At 43.5% G+C, this 19429-nt stretch overlaps 1 protein-coding gene across 11 annotated transcripts in view; it reads right to left on the bottom strand.

The window, feature by feature from the left end:
* Nucleotides 1-6428: 6428 nt before the first annotated feature.
* LRRFIP1 (LRR binding FLII interacting protein 1) overlaps nucleotides 6429-19429 on the bottom strand; it is a 156588-nt gene continuing 143587 nt past the window's right edge. For all 11 annotated transcript variants that reach the window (XM_055379872.2, XM_055379873.2, XM_063695333.1 and 8 more), the window contains 5 exons: nucleotides 16769-16818; nucleotides 14543-14660; nucleotides 13798-13877; nucleotides 12281-12385; nucleotides 6429-7327 (listed from right to left, as the gene is read on the bottom strand). In XM_055379872.2, coding sequence (XP_055235847.1) covers nucleotides 7217-7327; nucleotides 12281-12385; nucleotides 13798-13877; nucleotides 14543-14660; nucleotides 16769-16818 — 464 coding nt within the window. In that variant the 3' untranslated portion in view covers nucleotides 6429-7216. The remainder of the gene's footprint in view (nucleotides 7328-12280; nucleotides 12386-13797; nucleotides 13878-14542; nucleotides 14661-16768; nucleotides 16819-19429) is intronic.

The following is a 19429-nucleotide window of genomic DNA, read 5'->3' as shown; positions in this document are numbered from 1 at the left end:
GGTTTCATGCCCTGGGCTTAGATTATGGTACGGCAGGGCAGCCTTCCACTCTTTAGCACAGAGCTTGGTGTTCCAAAGGCCATGAGGGGTTTTAGACCTTGGACCCAGGACGTGTTCCAAGACTCTTCTACATTATGTCAGACATGCAAGCCCTGCCTCAGCTTTTCCCAACACCCAGAAGGCAGAGGTTGCAGTGAGCCAAGATCATGCCATTGCACTCCAGCCTGGTGACAGAGCAAGACTCTGTCTCAAAAAAAAAAAAGAAAAGAAAAAAAAGAAAAATGATTTTTTGGTGTTCTATTTAATTTTCTGAAATAGTAACACAGATCAAGTATTTATCATGAAAACTTTGACTGAATTGAAATATGCTGTAAATATAAAATATATACTGATTTGAAAATTTGCTATAAAAAAACATAAAATATCTTATTAACAATTTTAAAATGTGTATTACATGGCAAAATGATAATTTAGATATATTGGGTTAAATACAGTGTATTGTTAAAATGAATTTCATGTTTATTTTTTTAAATATAAGTATTAGAAAATTTAAAATTACATATATGGTTCATATTATGTTTCTATTGGACAGGGCTGCTCTAGACATTCAAATGGCCAGGACTTTTTCATCCTCAGGTTTTAGCTTAAATGTTACTCTGTGAAGCCTTTCCTAACCAGACACTTAAGCAGCAACTTCCCCAAACGTACACACTCCTGACCACATGTGCTTTAGCTCGCTCTCTATCCCACTACCTGCTTTCAACTTTTTTCATAGTACCTTTCATTATCCAAAATCTTACTCACTCACGTTCAGGTTTATTGTCTGCATTCCCCACTAGAATAGAACTGTTGAACCCCTAGTGCTTGAGTAAGTACTTGATCAATATTTAGAGAGTTATTCTAATAAACTCTAGAGAGGCCAACTTGCAGGAAATCTGAAAAGTCACTCTTGATAAAATCATGGAAACAGACACACGCAGAGGTATTTAGGGTAAGAACAAAAATAATATATTTTAAAAATCACAGTAAAGACAAGACATCTGCTTCTAACACAACGAGATTCCTGGGTATTAGGAACCTGTTCTGGAAGTTGTATCTTCCCCTGACTCAGCTGCTTCAGGTGTTCAGCTGCTTCAGTTGAGTGAAGCAATTGCCTTTTCTGAGATAAGATTTAGCAGATTTAAGTCAGGGTTTCTCACAAATTTTGTTTTCAAACTTGCCCTTCCTGCTGTAATATGAATGTATTTACCTTTGCATTCTCCCATGTGAAATCTTGCCTGTGCTAAATTGTGGTACTTAGAGCAACAGACAGCTTCTCTCTTTACCCCACAGGCTGCCCATATAGTCCACGAGAGAGGAAACCATCATTGTTTTGTTCTTTTATGGCATCGAGACCCAGATTTAGGAGTCAGACCTAGATTTTTAAAAGAGAGTGGATTTAAATTTTTTGATATGGAAATATTAAGCCACATTACCTTAAAACCACATTTAACAAAACCACGGTGGGTGAAAAGCTACAGCTCTTAGTTGCTACAAAATTCCAGTGTGGCTAAGGCAACCTAGGAAAAGCCAAGGAAGAAAGTCCAAGCAGCCCAGAGTGGTGAAGCTGAGTGGCTTTTCCCTGGGGCAGCAGGCTGGTGGTTGGGGAAATTTAAATGAAAGTAACTCAAGCAGGGGAAAAACTCAGCACATCTCAATTAGGTATGGGGTACAACTTGTTCAAGATCACAGTATCAGCTGTCTTCAGAAGGCAGACTCGATGGGACCCCTGAGTGCCTGTGGTGGTGGTGGTGGTGGTGGGTCCAGAAGGCTAAACATAAACAGAAAGAAGCCTCCTCCACCATTATTCTTGCCTCCTACAACTAAATCCAGTATAGCAGCTGATATGGTTTGGCTATGTCCCCACCCAAATCTCATCTTGAACTGTAACTCCCACAATTCCCACGTGTTGTGAGAGGAACCCAGTGGGAGGTGACTGAATTATAGGGGCTGGTCTTTCCTGCGCTGTTCTCATGATAGTGAATGAGTCTCACGAGATCTGATGGTTTTAAAAACGGGAGTTTCTTACACAAAAATTAATTCAAGATGGATTAAAGACTTAAATGTTAGACCTAAAACCATAAAAACCCTAGAAGAAAACCTAGGCAATACCATTCAGGACATAGGCATGGGCAAGGACTTCATGTCTAAAACACCAAAAACAATGGCAACAAAAGCCAAAATTGACAAATGGTATCTAACGTAACTAAAGAGCTTCTGCACAGCAAAAGAAACTACCATCAGAGTGAACAGGCAACCTACAGAATGGGAGAAAATTTTTGCAATCTACTCGTCTGACAAAGGGATAATATCCAGAATCCACAATGAACTCAAACAAATTTACAAGAAAAAATTGAACAACCCCCATCACAAAGTGGGCGAAGGATATGAACAGACACTTCTCAAAAGAAGACATTTATGCAGCCAACAGGCACATGAAAAAATGCTCAGCATCACTGGCCATCAGAGAAATGCAGATCAAAACCACAATGAGATACCTTCTCACACCAGTTAGAATGGCAATCATTAAAAAGTCAGGAAACAACAGGTGCTGGAGAGGATGTGGAGAAATAGGAACACTTTTACACTGTTGGTGGGACTGTAAACTAGTTCAACCATTGTGGAAGTCAGTGTGGCGATTCCTCAGGGATCTAGAACTAGAAATACCATTTGACCCAACCATCCCATTACTGGGTATATACCCAAAGGATTGTAAATCATGCTGCTATAAAGATACATGCACACATATGTTTATTGTGGCACTATTCACAATAGCAAAGACTTGGAACCAAGCCAAATGTCCAACAATGATAGACTGGATTAAGAAAATGTGGCACATATACACCATGGAATACAATGCAACCATAAAAAATGATGAGTTCATGTCCTTTGTAGGGACATGGATGAAGCTGGAAACCATCATTCTCAGCAAACTATCACAAGGATAAAAAACCAAACACTGCATGTTCTCACTCATAAGTGGGAATTGAACAATGAGAACACATGGACACAGGAAGGGGAACATCACACAATGGGGCCTGTTGTGGGGTGGGGGGAGGGGGGAGGGATAGCATTAGGAGATATACCTAATGTTAAATGATGAGTTAATGGGTGCAGCACACCAACATGGCACATGTATACATATGTGTAACTAACCTGCATATTGTGCACATGTACCCTAAAACTTAAAGTATAAAAAAAAGGGAGTTTCCCTGCACAAGCTCTCTTGTCTGCCACCATGTGAGACATGCCTTTCACCTTCCAATAAACCTCTTTCTTTTGTAAATTGCCCAGTCTCAGGTATGTCTTTATCAGCAGTGTGAAAACAGACTAATATAGCAGCCCCCTGGGATTTAGGAAGTATTAACATAAACTTCAAATATTTTCTTTTTTTTTTTTTTTTTTGAGATGGAGTATCGCTCTGTTGCCCAGGCTGGAGTGCAGTGGTGCAATCTCGGTTCACTGCAAGCTCTGCCTCCCAGGTTCATGCCATTCTCTGCCTCAGCCTCCCAAGTAGCTGGGACTACAGGCGCCTGCCACCACTCCCGGCTAAGTTTGTTTTTGTATTTTTAGTAGAGATGGGGTTTCACCGTGTTAGCCAGGATGGTCTCAATCTCCTGACCTCGTGATCCACCCGCCTTGGCCTCCCAAAGTGCTGGGATTACAGGGATGAGCCACTGCACCCAGCCAACAGATATTTCTAGCTCAGAGTTCTCTTCCCAAGTCTCTGATGTTCTTGTTTCTATGCCACCCATGAGGATGGACAATTGGAAGAGACAAATCCAACCACAGACAGTGCAACTTCACTCAGGGCCAGTGGAGCTCAGGACCTGCTTAGCATTTAGTGCACCTGGGGACCAGGTAAGAGCCATCCACAAGTGGTGATCAGAGCTGTTCTGGCAGAGAGGGGAAAGAAGCAAGCAAGGGGGAACTGGCAGGGGTGGGGGGATGGCCATACATGGAGATACACACTAGCAAGTGGTTAGGCAGCAGCATCGAGGGGCATGGCAGCAAGTACAGGGCTGGGGTTCAGGGACAACTGTCCAGTCCTTGAGTGATGGGAGCTAGCCCTGGAGGCTCCTGGACACAAGGGCAAAAGGCCCTGACCACAGAGCTGGAATCCTCTAAGCCTCCGCACATCCTTAACACTGGGTAGCAAGTGCTTCCCAAATGTGGCTGAAGGTGCAGGGAGCCAGGCAGGTCAGTGGACCTCAGCTCTATCCCCTTCAGATACCCAGGCAGGCTCGGGAACACGTGGGCCACATCTGGATCGGGTCATTTAGTGAAACACAACAGATGCTTCTGCCGGTTTGAGAATTTGCAGCTGGCTGGCTCCACATAGCTAACAGCTGGCACTTCCCCACCCCGCCGCCTTCTGCTATGGCCATCCTCATGCATGGCTGTTCTCTCCCTGAAGACCACAGCCTCCTTAAGGTGTGCATTCTTCTGGTATTCCTCCAGGGCTCAGCACTGTACAAACCAGAAATCCAAATTTGCTAAGTAGTAACACATTTTCAAAAATATCAACAGGAACTTTTGATGCTTTAGTTGATATTTTGACTATGAAAATGAGGAATTCTAAAACACAAGGGAAAATAATGTTTGATTGTAATTCTGAACTGCATTGGATTTTTATCTATTTATGTTATCCATTTATGATGTGTTTTGAGTGTTTTGCTCTATGTCCTAGATGTTATTTCATTTCTAAAAATGAAAATCATTCATAGGAAACATACAACAGGGATCCTGGTCTGGGTTTACAACCATTTCTTTTCCAAATCTTCTAATTCAGGTTACAGCAGTGGTTCTCAATGGGAGGCGCTTTTACACGCCCCTCACCCCTGCAGTGGACATTTGGCAACGTCTGGTGATGTTTTTGTGTGTCATGACTGGGAGTGGGGTCTACTGGCAATGAGTTGGTAGAGTTCAGTGATGCTGCTCAACATCCCACAGTGCAGGGGACAGCCACCCTAGCCACCAAGAACGACCCAGCTCCAGACGACCGTCGTGCTGAGGCTGAGAAACGCTGGGTTGCAGGGATGAAAAAAGCCAGCAACCAATTTCCATTAGCTACATCTGCAAAACAAGTTTTATTTTACTAAATAAATTTAAAAATCGTGTTCTAGCTTCCTCTGGATTAGGAAGTGTGTGTAACATTGGTTTGCTGTTTCCAAAAGAATTGGTGGGAGAGGTAGAGACCGAAGGCTTGACTTCCTCAGAGCCACTGATAGGGAAAATGCCATCTTCTCAGGGCTGTGAGACACCTGGGAATCGATGCCTTGCAGCCCTGTACTACCAGCTGGGAGACTTCTGCCAGTTCACCTTCCTGGACCCTGGTTCCCTCATCTGTAATGTGGATTTAATAACAGCATCTACCTCATAGAATTTCCGTGCAAATGAAATGAGTGAAAATATGTGAAAATTGCATGAGTGAAAAATACCTAAAAGCGTCAGCATGCTGCCGGGCATGTCTGCGTGCTGTGTGTTTGCTGGTGTTATTCATGCATGACATAGACATTTTCCCGGTTAAACATGCTTGTATTCAGATGTTGTGGAAGAAACCTTAAGGATGAGACAATGAACTGAACATCTCCCTTTTGCCAGTGGGCCCAGCATGGTCAGCACAGGGTCCCTGAGGGGCTTCGTCCAGCTTCCTTCCTCTTTCCTGTTCATACGGTGCCCGGGTGTGCAGTGTGGGTCTCCCAGTGGTGCCCACCTGCCAGCACATTTTGCTCACCTGTCCGACCTGTGGTTTCCTACTTGCCAGTGTTGGCCCCAGCCCCCTATAACTTGTCTGCTTCCCAATGGGCAGTGGCAAATATCCTCTGCACAAGGAGATACAAAAATCTGTGTATTTTAATAGAGATTTCATCTCTTTCTTAATGCAACGCAGCTGTGTATATCCTGGATCCATACAGTTCTGGGGGATGGACACTGGTGACCCCTAGCATTATGCTGGGAGTGTTTTCTTGATTATACACCCTGAACTCACAACCCTCACTCCAGCATTCTCCATGTGTTAAGACTAGACATGGTTTTGGATGATACTGACTCGGTTTCCACTTGCTAACGTCCCGAAAAGCTGACTGGCTTCACCAGCCGTACTTGAAATACAACATATATGAACAGTCACTAAAAATCAGCAGGTGGCTAAACGTTTTTACTTTTGTCCTTGATGATATTGCCATCGTCTCTACTGTTACCTCCTTCTTCACTTCACTTTTTAAGTGCACTCATTCTCTGAAAACACCTTTTTTTTTAAATAGGGAAAGAAAAATGAATTGACTTGATATTCTTAAAAAATAAAAAGATGACCCAAAATATACAGAACCATTAATATGAAATTAAAGATCTTCTTTCTCAGTGGAAAAAAATTAGAACCACATTGCTGAAGTCTCTCAACATTTCATTTTTAATTTTTCTAATAGTACATTCTTTAAAAGAAGTTAACAACTTCAATTCCAAATATAAGGATTAAATAATGCAAATGAAAAGCTGTCATTTTCAGTGAAGCTATTGCCTAATTACCCTGGAAAAAAGTATTCTTATGACTGAACTGATGCAAAAATCCCTTAGAAAAGCTTCATTTGTTGCCTGTAAAGAGTCTTCTTAAGGTCACTTTTACTTCTAGGCTGCCCCCTTGTTTCCAGTGAAAGAGTTTTGCTTGGTAATGGCTTGTGGTTCCACAGTGTTTTGTGTATGAAAAGCGTAGACTAAGAGATACTACTGAAGTTGCTCAAATTGTAGATTCTGCCATGAAAGGAAGTCCCAACACTGTAACATTTCCCCTTAATCTTCAGCAAGACACATGAAAAAAAAAAAAAAAAAACTCAAGTCCCAACTGAATCTTTACTTTGATCATCATTTCCAGTGGCATTCAGAGGCTGCTGTGCGGTCAGACACAGAGCTCCCTCGAGGCCCCTGTGTGCTTATGAAGTACCTGCAGGTTCTGAGCGTCGGCCCCAGCCCGGGCCAGGGGTCTGCAGACAGAGGCACCTGGTGGCTGCTGGGGCTCCCTGGGGTGAGCCATGGCTCGGGAGCCCCTAAGCGCCAAGCTCGCCACGGTCTTCGTCTCTCAGAAGGCAGGGGAAGAAGCAGCGCTCCCAGACAGGACAGAGAAAAGCCTATGGAACAATGCTCTCCAGTCACCAACCAGTTGCCTGTTCAGAGCTGGAATTTACTGCTGGGACAAGAGGGCACTCCGATTTGCTTTCATTTTTTCCAGACGCTTCACTAAGTGGCCGTTGCTCACCTCGAGCTCTTCTGTTTTATCCAATGCAGAGCGGAGCTGGGAACAGAGGAAAGGCAGTGAGCTTTAAGGAACTTGTTTCCTCCAAACATAACAGGGTTCTGTGTTACCAAAATTCCAATCCTACTGAAAAATAAAATGATAACTTGGACCCTGGTCCCTCATGATGCCCTTCCTCCTCTGAAACAACTGGACTCCAGAGAGGGAACACTCTTGGGGATCCCGATGGTTTTCCTTTTTTTTTTTTTTTGAGATGGAGTCTCGCTCAGTCACCCAGGCTGGAGTGCAGTGGCGTGATCTCGGCTCACTGCAAGCTCCGCCTCACGGGTTCAAGCGATTCCCCTGCCTCAGCCTCCCGGGACTACAGGTGTGCGCCACCATGCTCAGTTAATTTTTTGTATTTTAGTAGAGACGGGGTTTCGCCATGTTGGCTAGGATGGTCTCGATCTCCTGACCTCGTGATCTGCCCGCCTTGGCCTCCCAAAGTGCTGGGATTACAGGCATGAGCCACCACGCTCGGTCTCTTTTTTTTTTGTTTTTTTTTTTTGAGACAAAGTCTCGCTCTGTCACCCAGGCCAGAGTACAATGGTGTGATCTTGGCTCACTGCAACCTCTGCCTTCTGGGTTCAAACAATTCTCTTGTCTCAGCCTCCTGAGTAGCTGAGACTACAGGTGCATACCACCACACCCGGCTAATTTTTTGTATTTTTAGTAGAGATGGGGTTTCACCATGTTGGTCAGGCTGGTCTTGAACTCCTGACCTCAGGTGATCTACCCACCTCGGCCTCCCAAAGTGCTGGGATTACAGGCGTGAGCCACACGCCCAGTGGGGATCCTGATGGTTTCACAAAAGGTAAGTGAGGCATGAGGTAAACAAACACAAACAACAAGAGCTGAGCCTGGACTGCATGAAGAAGGTGGTCCCCACAGCTCTGGCAGCCAGAGTCCAAGGCAGGAATGCCTGAGGCCAAGACGGCCACACCTGGGAGCCAGGGCCATGGAGCCTGAGAGTCAGGCAGAAGACAAGCTGCAGAAGCCACATTAGCAGGGCATCATCTGGACCCACAGGCAGCAGGGCAGAGTGGGGGTGCCCTAAGCTGGGAGAACATGGTTTTGGAGGGGTGACAAGAACAGGGTCTATGGCTCTGCTTTGGACCCAAAACACTCAAGGAAGGTTGTTTGGGTCCTGGGACAGAAGTCCCGACCCCACCTCACCAGCAGAGGCAGAAGCAAGCCCTTTTTGCAGGAAGTTTCCACAAGTTAAGCCTGGAGTATTCCTACAAATTAAAATCAAGCATAAGCTCACAAAACACTAAGGTGACAAACCATTTGAGGGAGAGTCAACAGAAGCAATAAATGACAGAATTAGACCCCCAAAGACTGAGCATGTTTCAATTGTCAGATATAGAAAACCAAACAGCTGTGTATGAAATATTTAAAGAATAAGAATACAATCTAAAAAGAGGACATACATGAATATGCAGCAAGAAACTATCAACAATGAAGACACTTTTTAAAAAAAATGGTGAACTGGAAAATCTTTGCAAAAACTTTAGGCATTATCCAACAGAGAGAGGTAAGGAGATAGAAAACATGAAAGAGAGATGGTTAAAAAATGTGGAGACAATGAGAATCTCTAACATCCTCTGATTAGAGTTCCAGAGGGGAAAGTGGAGAGACTAAAAAAGAGGAATTATTTAAGGAGTTAATGGTTGAATATTTTCCAAAATCAATTTTTAAAAAGACTTCACAGATCCAAGAAACACTATATATCTCAAGCAGAAAGATTCCAATAAACTACATCTAACAGTAAAACTGTAGAAAATCAAAGACAAACAGAACCTGAAAGAAACTAGAGAAGAAAAAAAAAGGTCCCTACAAAGGACCGACCGTTAAAACAACAGCTTTCTCAACAGCTCAATGGAAGCCAGCAGATGGTGGCATAATCGCTATAATCATTGAGGAAAATGACCACCACACAGAATTGCATGTCCCTGAATACTACTGTCCAAGAACAAGGATGAAACAAAAACATGTACAAACAAAAACAGGGAATTCACCACCAAGAAGTCTGCTCTAAAAGAATTTCTACAGTATGTACTTCAGGGAGGAGGAAAATGATTCTAGTACAGTCTGAGACACTAACAGGACAGACATATAAAATGGCCAATATGTAGTTATGTCAAACAAACATGGGCAATATAAAACAACAACAACAACAACAACATAACAATAGTATTATCTGATAAGTGGGATTTATGAAGGTCAAAAGTATTTATGTGTGGATGTACATGTATACATATACATACACACATATACACATACGTGTGAGGGTGTGCATGTCAGGCAGGAGGGTGAAGCTAAAGTGCTCAAAAGTCCTTCTATTTTATAGGAGGAGAGTAAAGATAGTGTTCAACTTTAATTTTTTTTAAGTTAAATAAAAATACCCCATGTGTGATCACTGAAAAGAATAGAAATTGAATATAAAATTTAAATTTGGCGAGAGAAAAATGACACACAAAGGACAGAACAAATGGTTATCCACAGTCAGATGGTGAAAACAAGTCCAAATATACCAATAACAACGGACTAAAGGCTCTATTAAGATCCGCAGATTTCAGATTCAACTAAGAGCCACCGCCACCATCTAGCTATATGCATCTGAAGGAGATCATCTAACGCGTAACAACACACGGAAGACTGGAAGCCAAGGGATGGAAAAATCAGAAGTGGACAAACACTAACCAAAAGAAAGCTGATGCGGCCACGTGAATACCCGACAAGGTCAACAGCAGCAGGGACCAAAAGGGTCACTACAAAGTGATAAAAGGTTTAACTCATCAAGAAGATATCAGAATTTTAAACATCTAGTATCAATAGCCTCGACATATATAGGAGAAATAGGGAGAATGAGATAAATCCACCATCATCTTTTGGAAGAGCTTGACAAATCTCTATCAGCTACTGAGAATTTAAGCAGACAAAAGAAATCAGATCTGAATGCACACTTCACAAGTTTGATCAGTGGAAGTATACAGAATTTTGCATCCATAAATCAGAGACTACACATTCTTCTTAAGCACATTGGAGACATTTACAAAAGTGAATCATGTATCAGGCCATTAAGCAAGTATTGACAAATTTCAAAGACCAGGTATAACAGGGACCATGTTCTCTGACCATAGCAAAAGTAGGCTAGAAGGTTAAATGGGCCAGCCATGGTGGCTCATGCCTGTAATCCCAGCACTTTGGGAGGCCAAGGCAGGAGGATCACCTGAGGTCAGGAGTTCAAGACCAGCCTGGCCAACATGGAGAAACCCCATCTCTACAAAAACACAAAAATTAGCCAGGCATGATGGTGGGTGCCTGTAATCCCAGCTACTCGAGAGGCTGAGGTGGGAGGCTTGAACCTGGGAGGTGGAGGTTGCAGTGAGCCGAGATGGCGCCATTGCACTCCAGCCTGGGCAAGAGTCAGACTCCGTCTCAAAAAAATAAATAAATAAAATAAAATAAAATAAATAAATAAAATAAAGAGGAGAGAAATGGCATCTTTGGTTTCTCCTCCACAGTCCCTTCCCTACAGTTTAAATACAAAATGAGTGATTCTTTCCTTTTTTTTTATGAAAAAGGATCTCACTCTGTCGCCCCACGCTGGAGTGCAGTGGCACGCTCATGGGTCAAAGCAGCTTTCACCTCCCAGGCTCAAACAATCCTCCTGCCTCAGCCTCCCAAGTAGCTGAGACTACAAGCACGGGCCACCGGCTAATTAGTTTTTTTGCACTTTATGTAAAGACAGGTTTTCACTCTGTTGCCCACGTTGGTCTTGAACTCCTGAGCTCAAGCGATTTGCTCACCTTGGCCTCCCAAAGTGCTGGGATTACAGGCGTGAGCCACCGCGCCCGGCCCGAGTGACCCTATTGAAACATAAATCAACATAAGCCACTCCTTTGCTCAAAACCCTGCAGTAGCTCCCACTTTACGCACAGCAGGATCCCAAGTCCTGTCCATGGCCTCCAGGGCCCTGCCTCACGGGCTGGGGTGCTCTCACTGCTCCCACCACCCCCTCACCCCCTGCTCACTTGGCCTTCACCGCTCTGACTGTTCCTTGACAAAGGCAGTGCCTTGCCCCCAGCTCCCCTGCACGTGCTGATCCTTTGCGCGGAAGGCTTTCTCCCAGTTCTGCCTGGCTCACTCCCTGGGCTGTTCAGGCCTGTCCTTATATGCCACAAGAAGGAAAGTCTTCCTTGGCCACCTACCTAGAACTGCCCTGGCCTGGGCCATTCCGCACCCCAGCCCCTCTCCTGCCTGTGGTCACTTTTATGGACCTCTCTCTTCCAGAGCACTGGCTCTATGGAGGCGGAGACTCCTGTCTGTAAGGTCACAGCTGCATCTCCAGCACCTGAACCCGTGCCTGGCATGCAACAGGTGCTGTAAATATTTGTTGAACAAACAACTTTGCCAAGTGTCTTCAGTAAGGTAAAGTATGTGTTTTAATTGGCAAGCATGGTAATTTGGGAGTGTGACCAGCAGGTGGAGTAACAGCAGCTCGGCTTCTCAAGGGCACTTTCCATAGGGTGACCTGAGACAGCTGTGGCCTGGCCCTGGTGCCACACCCAGCTCTTGGCCACAGCAGGCCCATGGGCTCCTGGTCCTCTACCTGGGCTCATTCTGCATGACACAAAAAATATTCGGAGCATAAGAGGCCTGGCTACTCCTTTATCTCATTCCCTTGACGTTTATGGACAAGACCTACAGGAGATGCTCAAAACTGACAGATGAACTAGTTGATGCCAACAAGGGTCTGGCCCTAAGCCCTAACTGGCTGCGCCATGCCTTCCTTTATTAAGACATCGGCACTGCAGAGTGGTGTGGGATGATCTGACAATGACCAGCCCAGGGGCAGATGTCACAGTAGTAAATCCTCTCTGTACTGTCCCCACTAGAGAAATACTGGTAGCCATTCTCTTCCTAGAAATTGCCTAGGAAATTTACCTCTCTTTGGAGTTTCCGTTTTTCTGCCTTAAGTTCATCTTCTATTTTTTCTGCATTTTCAGCCGCTGATTTGTAACGTGATACTTGACTCTCTAACCTTATTACCTAAAAGGTAGAAAAAAAACCATATGTATAAATTGATAAGCCTGTTTTCTTTCTTCAGTTTCTTTACTTTGAGATCAAAGACTGTGATTTAATAAAATGGGAGAATACACCATGTAAATACTTATAACATTTTGGACTATGGTGTGGGTTTGAGCCAAGCAAGCTATTATTGGTTACTATTTCTGGGCGACCCTGTGCTGACATGATGGGGACCCATTTCCTCTGACCCCGTCCACCAGGGTGGTTTCCGCAGTGCTGGCACCTTGCTGCCTGCTTCTTCTCCCGCTGCGTGGGGCTGTTCTGTTGGAACAGGCAGAATGGTGCTGGTAAGGAACGGGTTCCGCCAGGACCTCAGCTCCAGTCTAATCTCTCCTGGGGTGGTGGGGGTGGGAGGAGGAAAGGACAGGGCGAGGAGTGAAAGGAGGCGGCTTCGGCATGGCATTCCCCAGCCAAGGTTCTGAGATGAAAGACGGCAGCAGCGAAGGCCTGCTGGACACCTTCACTCTGCCGCAATCAAAAGCACACATGGTCTCTACCTGTGCTGTTCTCATTTTTGTTTCTATAAACATTCTAAAAAGTTCCAGCCAAGTATACCCACAATGGAGGGGGAAACGGTACCTGTTTTTTTTCTCTCTTTCTGGCTAGAACACAAATTGCCCCAGGGCCCAGGGTGCTAGAGGCAGGAGTGCCCCGTGTCTACACACCAGGGAGGGCTGGCCTCGCTGCAAGAGAAAGGCTAAAAGCCCAGGCAAGAGGGACGGCCCAGTATGATGTGCTTTTTTAATTAGCTACATTATTTATTTATTTATTTTATTTTATTTTTGAGACAGAGTCTCGCTGTTGCCCAGGCCGGAGTGCAGTGGTGTGATCTCGGCTCACTGCAACCTCTGCCACCCTGGTTCAAGCGATTCTCCTGCTTCAGCCTCCTGAGTAGCTGAGATTACAGGCGGCTGCCACCATGCCCAGCTAATTTTTGTATTTTTAGTAGAGACGGGGTTTCACTATGTTGGCCAGGCTGGTCTCGAACTCTCGACCTTCAGTGATCCACCCATAGCCTCCCAAAGTGCTGGGATTACAGGTGTGAGCCACTGCGCTTGGCCAATTAACTAAATTAATTTTAAAGAACAAAATTTTAAAATACTCCCAAGCCACATTAGCTATTTTCTACAACTAACTGTTGTTGATAAAGGATTAGTATCTACTATAACAACTTAAATTCTAAGAATTCTTTCCTTCCTACTTGCTCTCTGTAAGAAACGGATGGAAAGACTTGCTGTCTTAACTTATCCCTCTTAGGACATTTCTTGGTTCTAAAAATCTCGGCTTTTTTTGGTCCTCAGCCTTTCAGGGCTATTTCTAGCAAGTAAAACTCCAGTCAATCATCAGTTCTGCCCGTTGTTGCTTACACGTACATTTTGTTCTAACGCAGTTATCTCTTGCTCCGATTTTGCAAGTTTAAATTTGAGGTCGCTGATCTGTCTGTTGGCATCCCCTAAAGGTTGAAAGAGAAGGAAAACCTGTTAAGCTCTTGGGCTTTTCAAATATTAAAACAATAGTTACTGGGAACCAAGCCCTTACTTTGTAATCATCTCACAAATCTGTTAGTTCTGGCCCTGCCTCCACAACCTCCCAGAGCTGAGAGGAGGAGAAGGCACTCTCTCCCCATGAACCCAGGGAAAGTGCCTTCTGCCCCTGTGCTTGGGGCAGGAGACCTCAGGCAAGAGAGTGCCTATGAGTGAAGAAGACAAAGAGATGGTAGGGGGTAGGGAAAAGGGGGGAGAGAGACTGGGCATAATTTTATCTCCCTTAAGACTGTTTCTAGTTTATTAGCATGAAAAAAGCCTTTCATTTTTTTTTTCATACAATCAACAGATCGAAAGATTGCTGTATCCAGCAAAGTAAATGTGGTTTCCATCGGCACAACATGTGGTGGTATCTTGGTGCACGTTTTTGGGCACCTGTTCTATTTCATAGGCTCAGAGAGAAACACCATTGTTCTGTCTACCTACCCCTCCTTGTGCTTTTATTTTTAAGGGCTTTTGTGGGGATGTGAGGGAATGAGGGCATTCTTTGCTGTGACAGTTTTCTCTGCCAGCACAAGTATACTAAAACAGCACATGTGAAAGCATTTACTTCTACACAAGAATTGACATTTACTTTGTAGGTCCATTACATGCATGTCTGTCCCGTTTTCCAAGACATCATCTTCAGATCGAAGATTGTCTAGTTTGCCAATCTTCTGTCTCTCCTCCAGCTGCCCTTTGAGTTTCTTAATCTGAAAACACCCGCCAGTAAAATCTGTTAATTTCTCTATTCTGAATGAGACCGAAAAGCTGAAGTTAGAGCCCATCAGAAAGGAAGCAGCATGTCAAATGACAGAAGGAACTTTGTGTCCATCAGTACTCTTCTCAGAAACACAATTCAATGTACAATGAATGAAAAATGAATTACACTGTAACTCTGAGAGAAAAGTCATTTCTAAAGTGAAATTCTTCTAGGACTCAGGAGGAGACTGTACATGAAATACCTGCAATGTTTAAGACTCAGTAAGTCACCGTGCTATTCACTTTCTCTTTATTTACTAAGAAACCAGAAAGGGCCACTTGGAGCCTTCTGGGCTCCAATATATTGTAATGAAGTCCCCCAAAAGTCGAGTGCTTTCTCAGCATCCAGGCCAGCTGCAGGTGTGTTCAGAGGCGGTTTGCCAGCTTCCAGGGAGTTGGTCTCTAGCTAGCTTTCCCCTCTCTAAGCAAGACACAAACATGTCCAGTCGTCCCTCGGTATGTGTGGGGGGGATTGGTTCCAGGACCCCTCAGACACCAAATCTGTGGATGCTCAAGTCCCTGATATAAAATGGTGCAGTATTTGCAGAAACCTACCTGCATCTTCCCGTACACTTTAAATCGCCTCTAGATTCCTTTTAATACCCAATGCCTACAACTCACTTCATTCGTGTGGATTCAGCGCAGGACTCCGTGCAGGGCAAATTCAAGCTATGCTTTTTGGAACTTTGCGGAATTTATGGGTTTTTTTTTTTTTTTGGAATATTTCAATCCATGTTGGTTGAATCCACGGATATGGAACCCATGGATATGGAGTTCCACGGATATGGAACTCCATGGATATGGAGGGCTGACCGTATAGTTGGAATTGCAGTTGACAGTCAATGACTGCAGAACTTTCTGGCATCTAGTCGGTGGGGTCTCCGGGGGCTTTTCATGTTTAACTTCCAATCTGTGAAGAATTGTTGCAGGTGATCACCTGCCTTCCTACCCCACACACCAAGCACAGGAGACCCCTGATTAACAACAAACCAAAAGTGCATGCTGCTTTAAGGAAGTAAGGATAGAACTCATGAATGCAGTTTCAAAAGATCACAGGAACTTTAAGAGAATCTTCCTACCATATTTAGTGCTTTCTCCAATTTTCGGAGAATCTTCAACAGAATGGTAGGAAGTAAGGCAAATACATTTGATTAGGCTTATGAGGAGAAATTAGAGGAAAGTGGTTGTAGAGTGATTTAATCACTATCCTGCATATAAAAAGATCAGATAGGATAACTGTTCAGTGTTTCTTTGTTTTTGAGATGGAGTCTTGCTCTGTCACCCAGGTTGGAGTGCAGTGGTGCGATCTCGGCTCACTGCAACCTCTGCTTCCCGGGTTCAAGCGATTCTCCTGCCTCAGCCTCCCCAGTAGCTGGGATTATGGGCGCCCACCATCACACCCGGCTAATTTTTGTATTTTTAGTAGAGACGGGGTTTCACCATGTTGGCAGACTGCTCTTGAACTCCTGACCTCAAGTGATCCGCCCGCCTCGGCCTCCCAAAGTGTTACGATTACAGGTGTGAGCCACTGCACCTGGCCTGCTATTTCTTGAGGTAGGAGAGAGCAATGAAGATAAACATGGTTAAAACAACTTTGTTTAGCTGTAACAAAGAAATACCTGTGAGAGAGGGGTGCCGATCACCAAGAGTACAAAACTGACTTTTATGGACAAACAACCCATATGGACAAGAGAAGTGCTATTTGGAATGACTCAGTAATGCTCTTGTCTCTCAATAGTTAATCATTAATATTATTAATAATCAACATTTATATTTATTTTAAGCAGCAATTCAGTAAAGTGTACCAAATTCAATTCCACGGCTTTGGGTCTTTGAGACATCCTTATTAAACCTCATATGACTCAGGATGTTCTCTTTGGATGAAAATATTAACTTTGATGTTCTATTTGGATAACAATCTTAAGAACACCAGTTGGCTTGATAAAGACTTTCAGGCATGATTAACTTAGGGGTTTTCTGAGTAAGCAAGAAGGAAGGATGGGCAGGTGGTTTCAGGTGCCCTGTTCATGAACCGGTAAAGTAATAAAAAGATTGTTACCTGTTCCAATAAGCATTCCCGTTCATCAACCAGCTTTTTCAACCTAATATCTAAAGAAATCAGAAAGACACAGGTTTAGGTGAATCCGTGTGCCGCGCCTTTCAGCACATTGCTAAACTGAAGAATGATCGTTCAGGTTAGTGAAATGAATGATGGAAGTAGTTATACACGTACCACGGTGAATGAGGCCACAGACAGGACGGGGTGAATGAGGCCACAGCCAAAGGAGGTTGGGTCAACCTCCCAGAACATGCTTCACGTCAGGGGCAGCATCCGGCTGCATGCAAACAGGCTGCTAATCTTCTACCTTAGGTTAGCATGCAAGAACGCTAGGGCCAAACCACGCTGCAACACAAGATCTCACAGGCTTCATGGTTTAACATTATTAGCAATGTACAAACACCGAGAATCACAATTCAATAGCACCAACATTTTGAACAGCCTCGCCTTTCCGAGTTTACATCCCAGATGTATTTATCTTTCTAATTTCCCTCATAGACTCATCAATGTCAGTGCCGTATCTGTTTACAACCTTAAGTCCACTAACACCTCTGCTAACCCAGTTATCAAAGCTGTGATTCTTTTGAGGAAGAACGCAGTAATGGTTTAAGTGTCTGTAATTCCTCCCGCCCCCGATATATAAGGATGCATAAATGTTAAGTGTCTATAAATTCCCCAAACATCTCTCTGAAGGAGTGTCAAGTATTACAGTCTTCAGACTGCGGGGGAGACCACAGCTAGGGGAGGGTTTAGAGGTTTGGGCAAAATCCCACACTAGTTTGAAGGCACAATCAGAATGCTGGAGTGATGACAATGATGATAATGTATGCTGCACACTCACTCTGACACAGGTACAGTTCTAGCAGCTTCGACATCATTAGCTCGTTTCAGCCCCACAAGCCCTATGGGTAGGCTTCATTATAGCCTCCTTCTATAGATGAGGCTCAGAGGCCCAGAACCACTAAGCAAGTTTCTTCAGGCCTTGCGGCCCAGCTCCAGGAACACTCCCCTAAACACTGCACCCACTGTTTTTCCAGATCTAAACTCACACGTCTGAGTCAGACCCTGACTCAAAGCTCTTAGCTCACTAGGACACTGCTGTCATGCGGCCTACCTCCAGATTCTTCAGAGAATGAAAAACTAACCTTGATTAGCCATGTGAAAAGAAAATAATTCATATAAAATGCATCTTCATTTTCATTTAAAAATCATCTAGCCACATGCTAATCCAAGTTACATTTTTCTCTAATTATGTTTTCCAAAGATCCTAAGTTGTTGTTTTGAAAGGCACAGTAAACACCAGATAATGTTAAGCACAATATAAATTAAATTTATCATCCTTTTGAGTTCTATTTTAATTTACAGTCAAATTACTTCTGACAGATGTTTTACTCGCTCCCCCCATAACCCACCCAACATTGAAACATTTTTGCAGTTATAAACCTGATTCTTTTGCCCAATATCACCTTTCGTTTTCTTACATGTTTTAATACTCCTACATACAAAAACTACAGGCATCATAAGAAACACTGAATACATCAGAATGTGATCTTGAAGCTCAAGTATCTATTGTACAATTGTTATTGTTTTCTTTTAGAAAACTTCAAATATTCTACATAAGCACTAGAAAATCAGTGTTAAAATGTAATAAGAGTGCAAGCAAAATTGATATAGGTAATCTGACATTTAGTTGTATAGTGAGAACATTATAAATAGAGAAGAAACTTTTCAGGAAGAGAAATTCTAAAGGAGACTTGGACAAGAAAACAAGAACGGAAGAGTTTGAAGAAAACGGAAAAAGAAATGAAGCAAAATAATTTGACATGAAGAAAATAAAGAGTACTAGTTTTCATAGTGTTAAAAACCACCAAGTCTATATTGTTGAATAAATAGTGGCACATCACCGGTAGACTTATAGTGTCTGTATAGCTGGGAAATTTTTCCCTGTATCAGCCACCAGCCATTCACATGTTGAAAAATATTTAAGAGAGGCAGTAGATAGGGACAAAGAGAACAAAAGGATTTTCCTCTTGAAAGACAAAGTTTTCTCCGCGTACAACTATCACACTGAACAAGTACATATTCTGAACATAATACATGCACACACAAACACCCCTCCCTTTCCCTTAGGGGCCCAGACGTTTAGAACAAATCTTACTGTTGTGTTCCCTTGGCTGGTGGCCACGGGTGGTATGCTGTACAGGGTTGGGGGGTGGTCTCCCAGAAAGGGAGTCTATGAATGGAAAACAGGAACCCCAAACCATCTAAACTCCCCAGAATTAGCATTCAGGGTCCTAGTGATAGTGGAAACTTAAGTGTTCAGGCCATTAGGTCTCCTGTTAATTACAAATATGGAAAGTGATCAAGGTCACACATTTCTTTTAAGGTCATACATTCTTGAAAACTGTTTAAAAATTTGATTGCTGTCCAAACTTTGTATAACAACCTATAAGTAAAAATCCATCTTCCTCTATATTTTTGACATACACCCATAATTATACTTAATTATACTTTTGAAGGAAGATTTACATTTATATACGGGAGCTATGTTCTGGTTTGGGACTGAAAAATATCCAAGCTTTTTGATTTCAGGTGTCAGTAACCAATGTTTTTCTCTATTCTGCATGATAGTGAAACCCCAGTGCTCTAGGTTCGTCTGGG

This window comes from Gorilla gorilla, chromosome 11 (assembly GCF_029281585.2).
Source record: "Gorilla gorilla gorilla isolate KB3781 chromosome 11, NHGRI_mGorGor1-v2.1_pri, whole genome shotgun sequence".
NCBI classification, from domain to species: domain Eukaryota; kingdom Metazoa; phylum Chordata; class Mammalia; order Primates; family Hominidae; genus Gorilla; species Gorilla gorilla.
The sequence above is the reverse complement of the archived record's forward strand: the minus strand, read 5'-3'. Positions and strand labels throughout refer to the sequence as shown.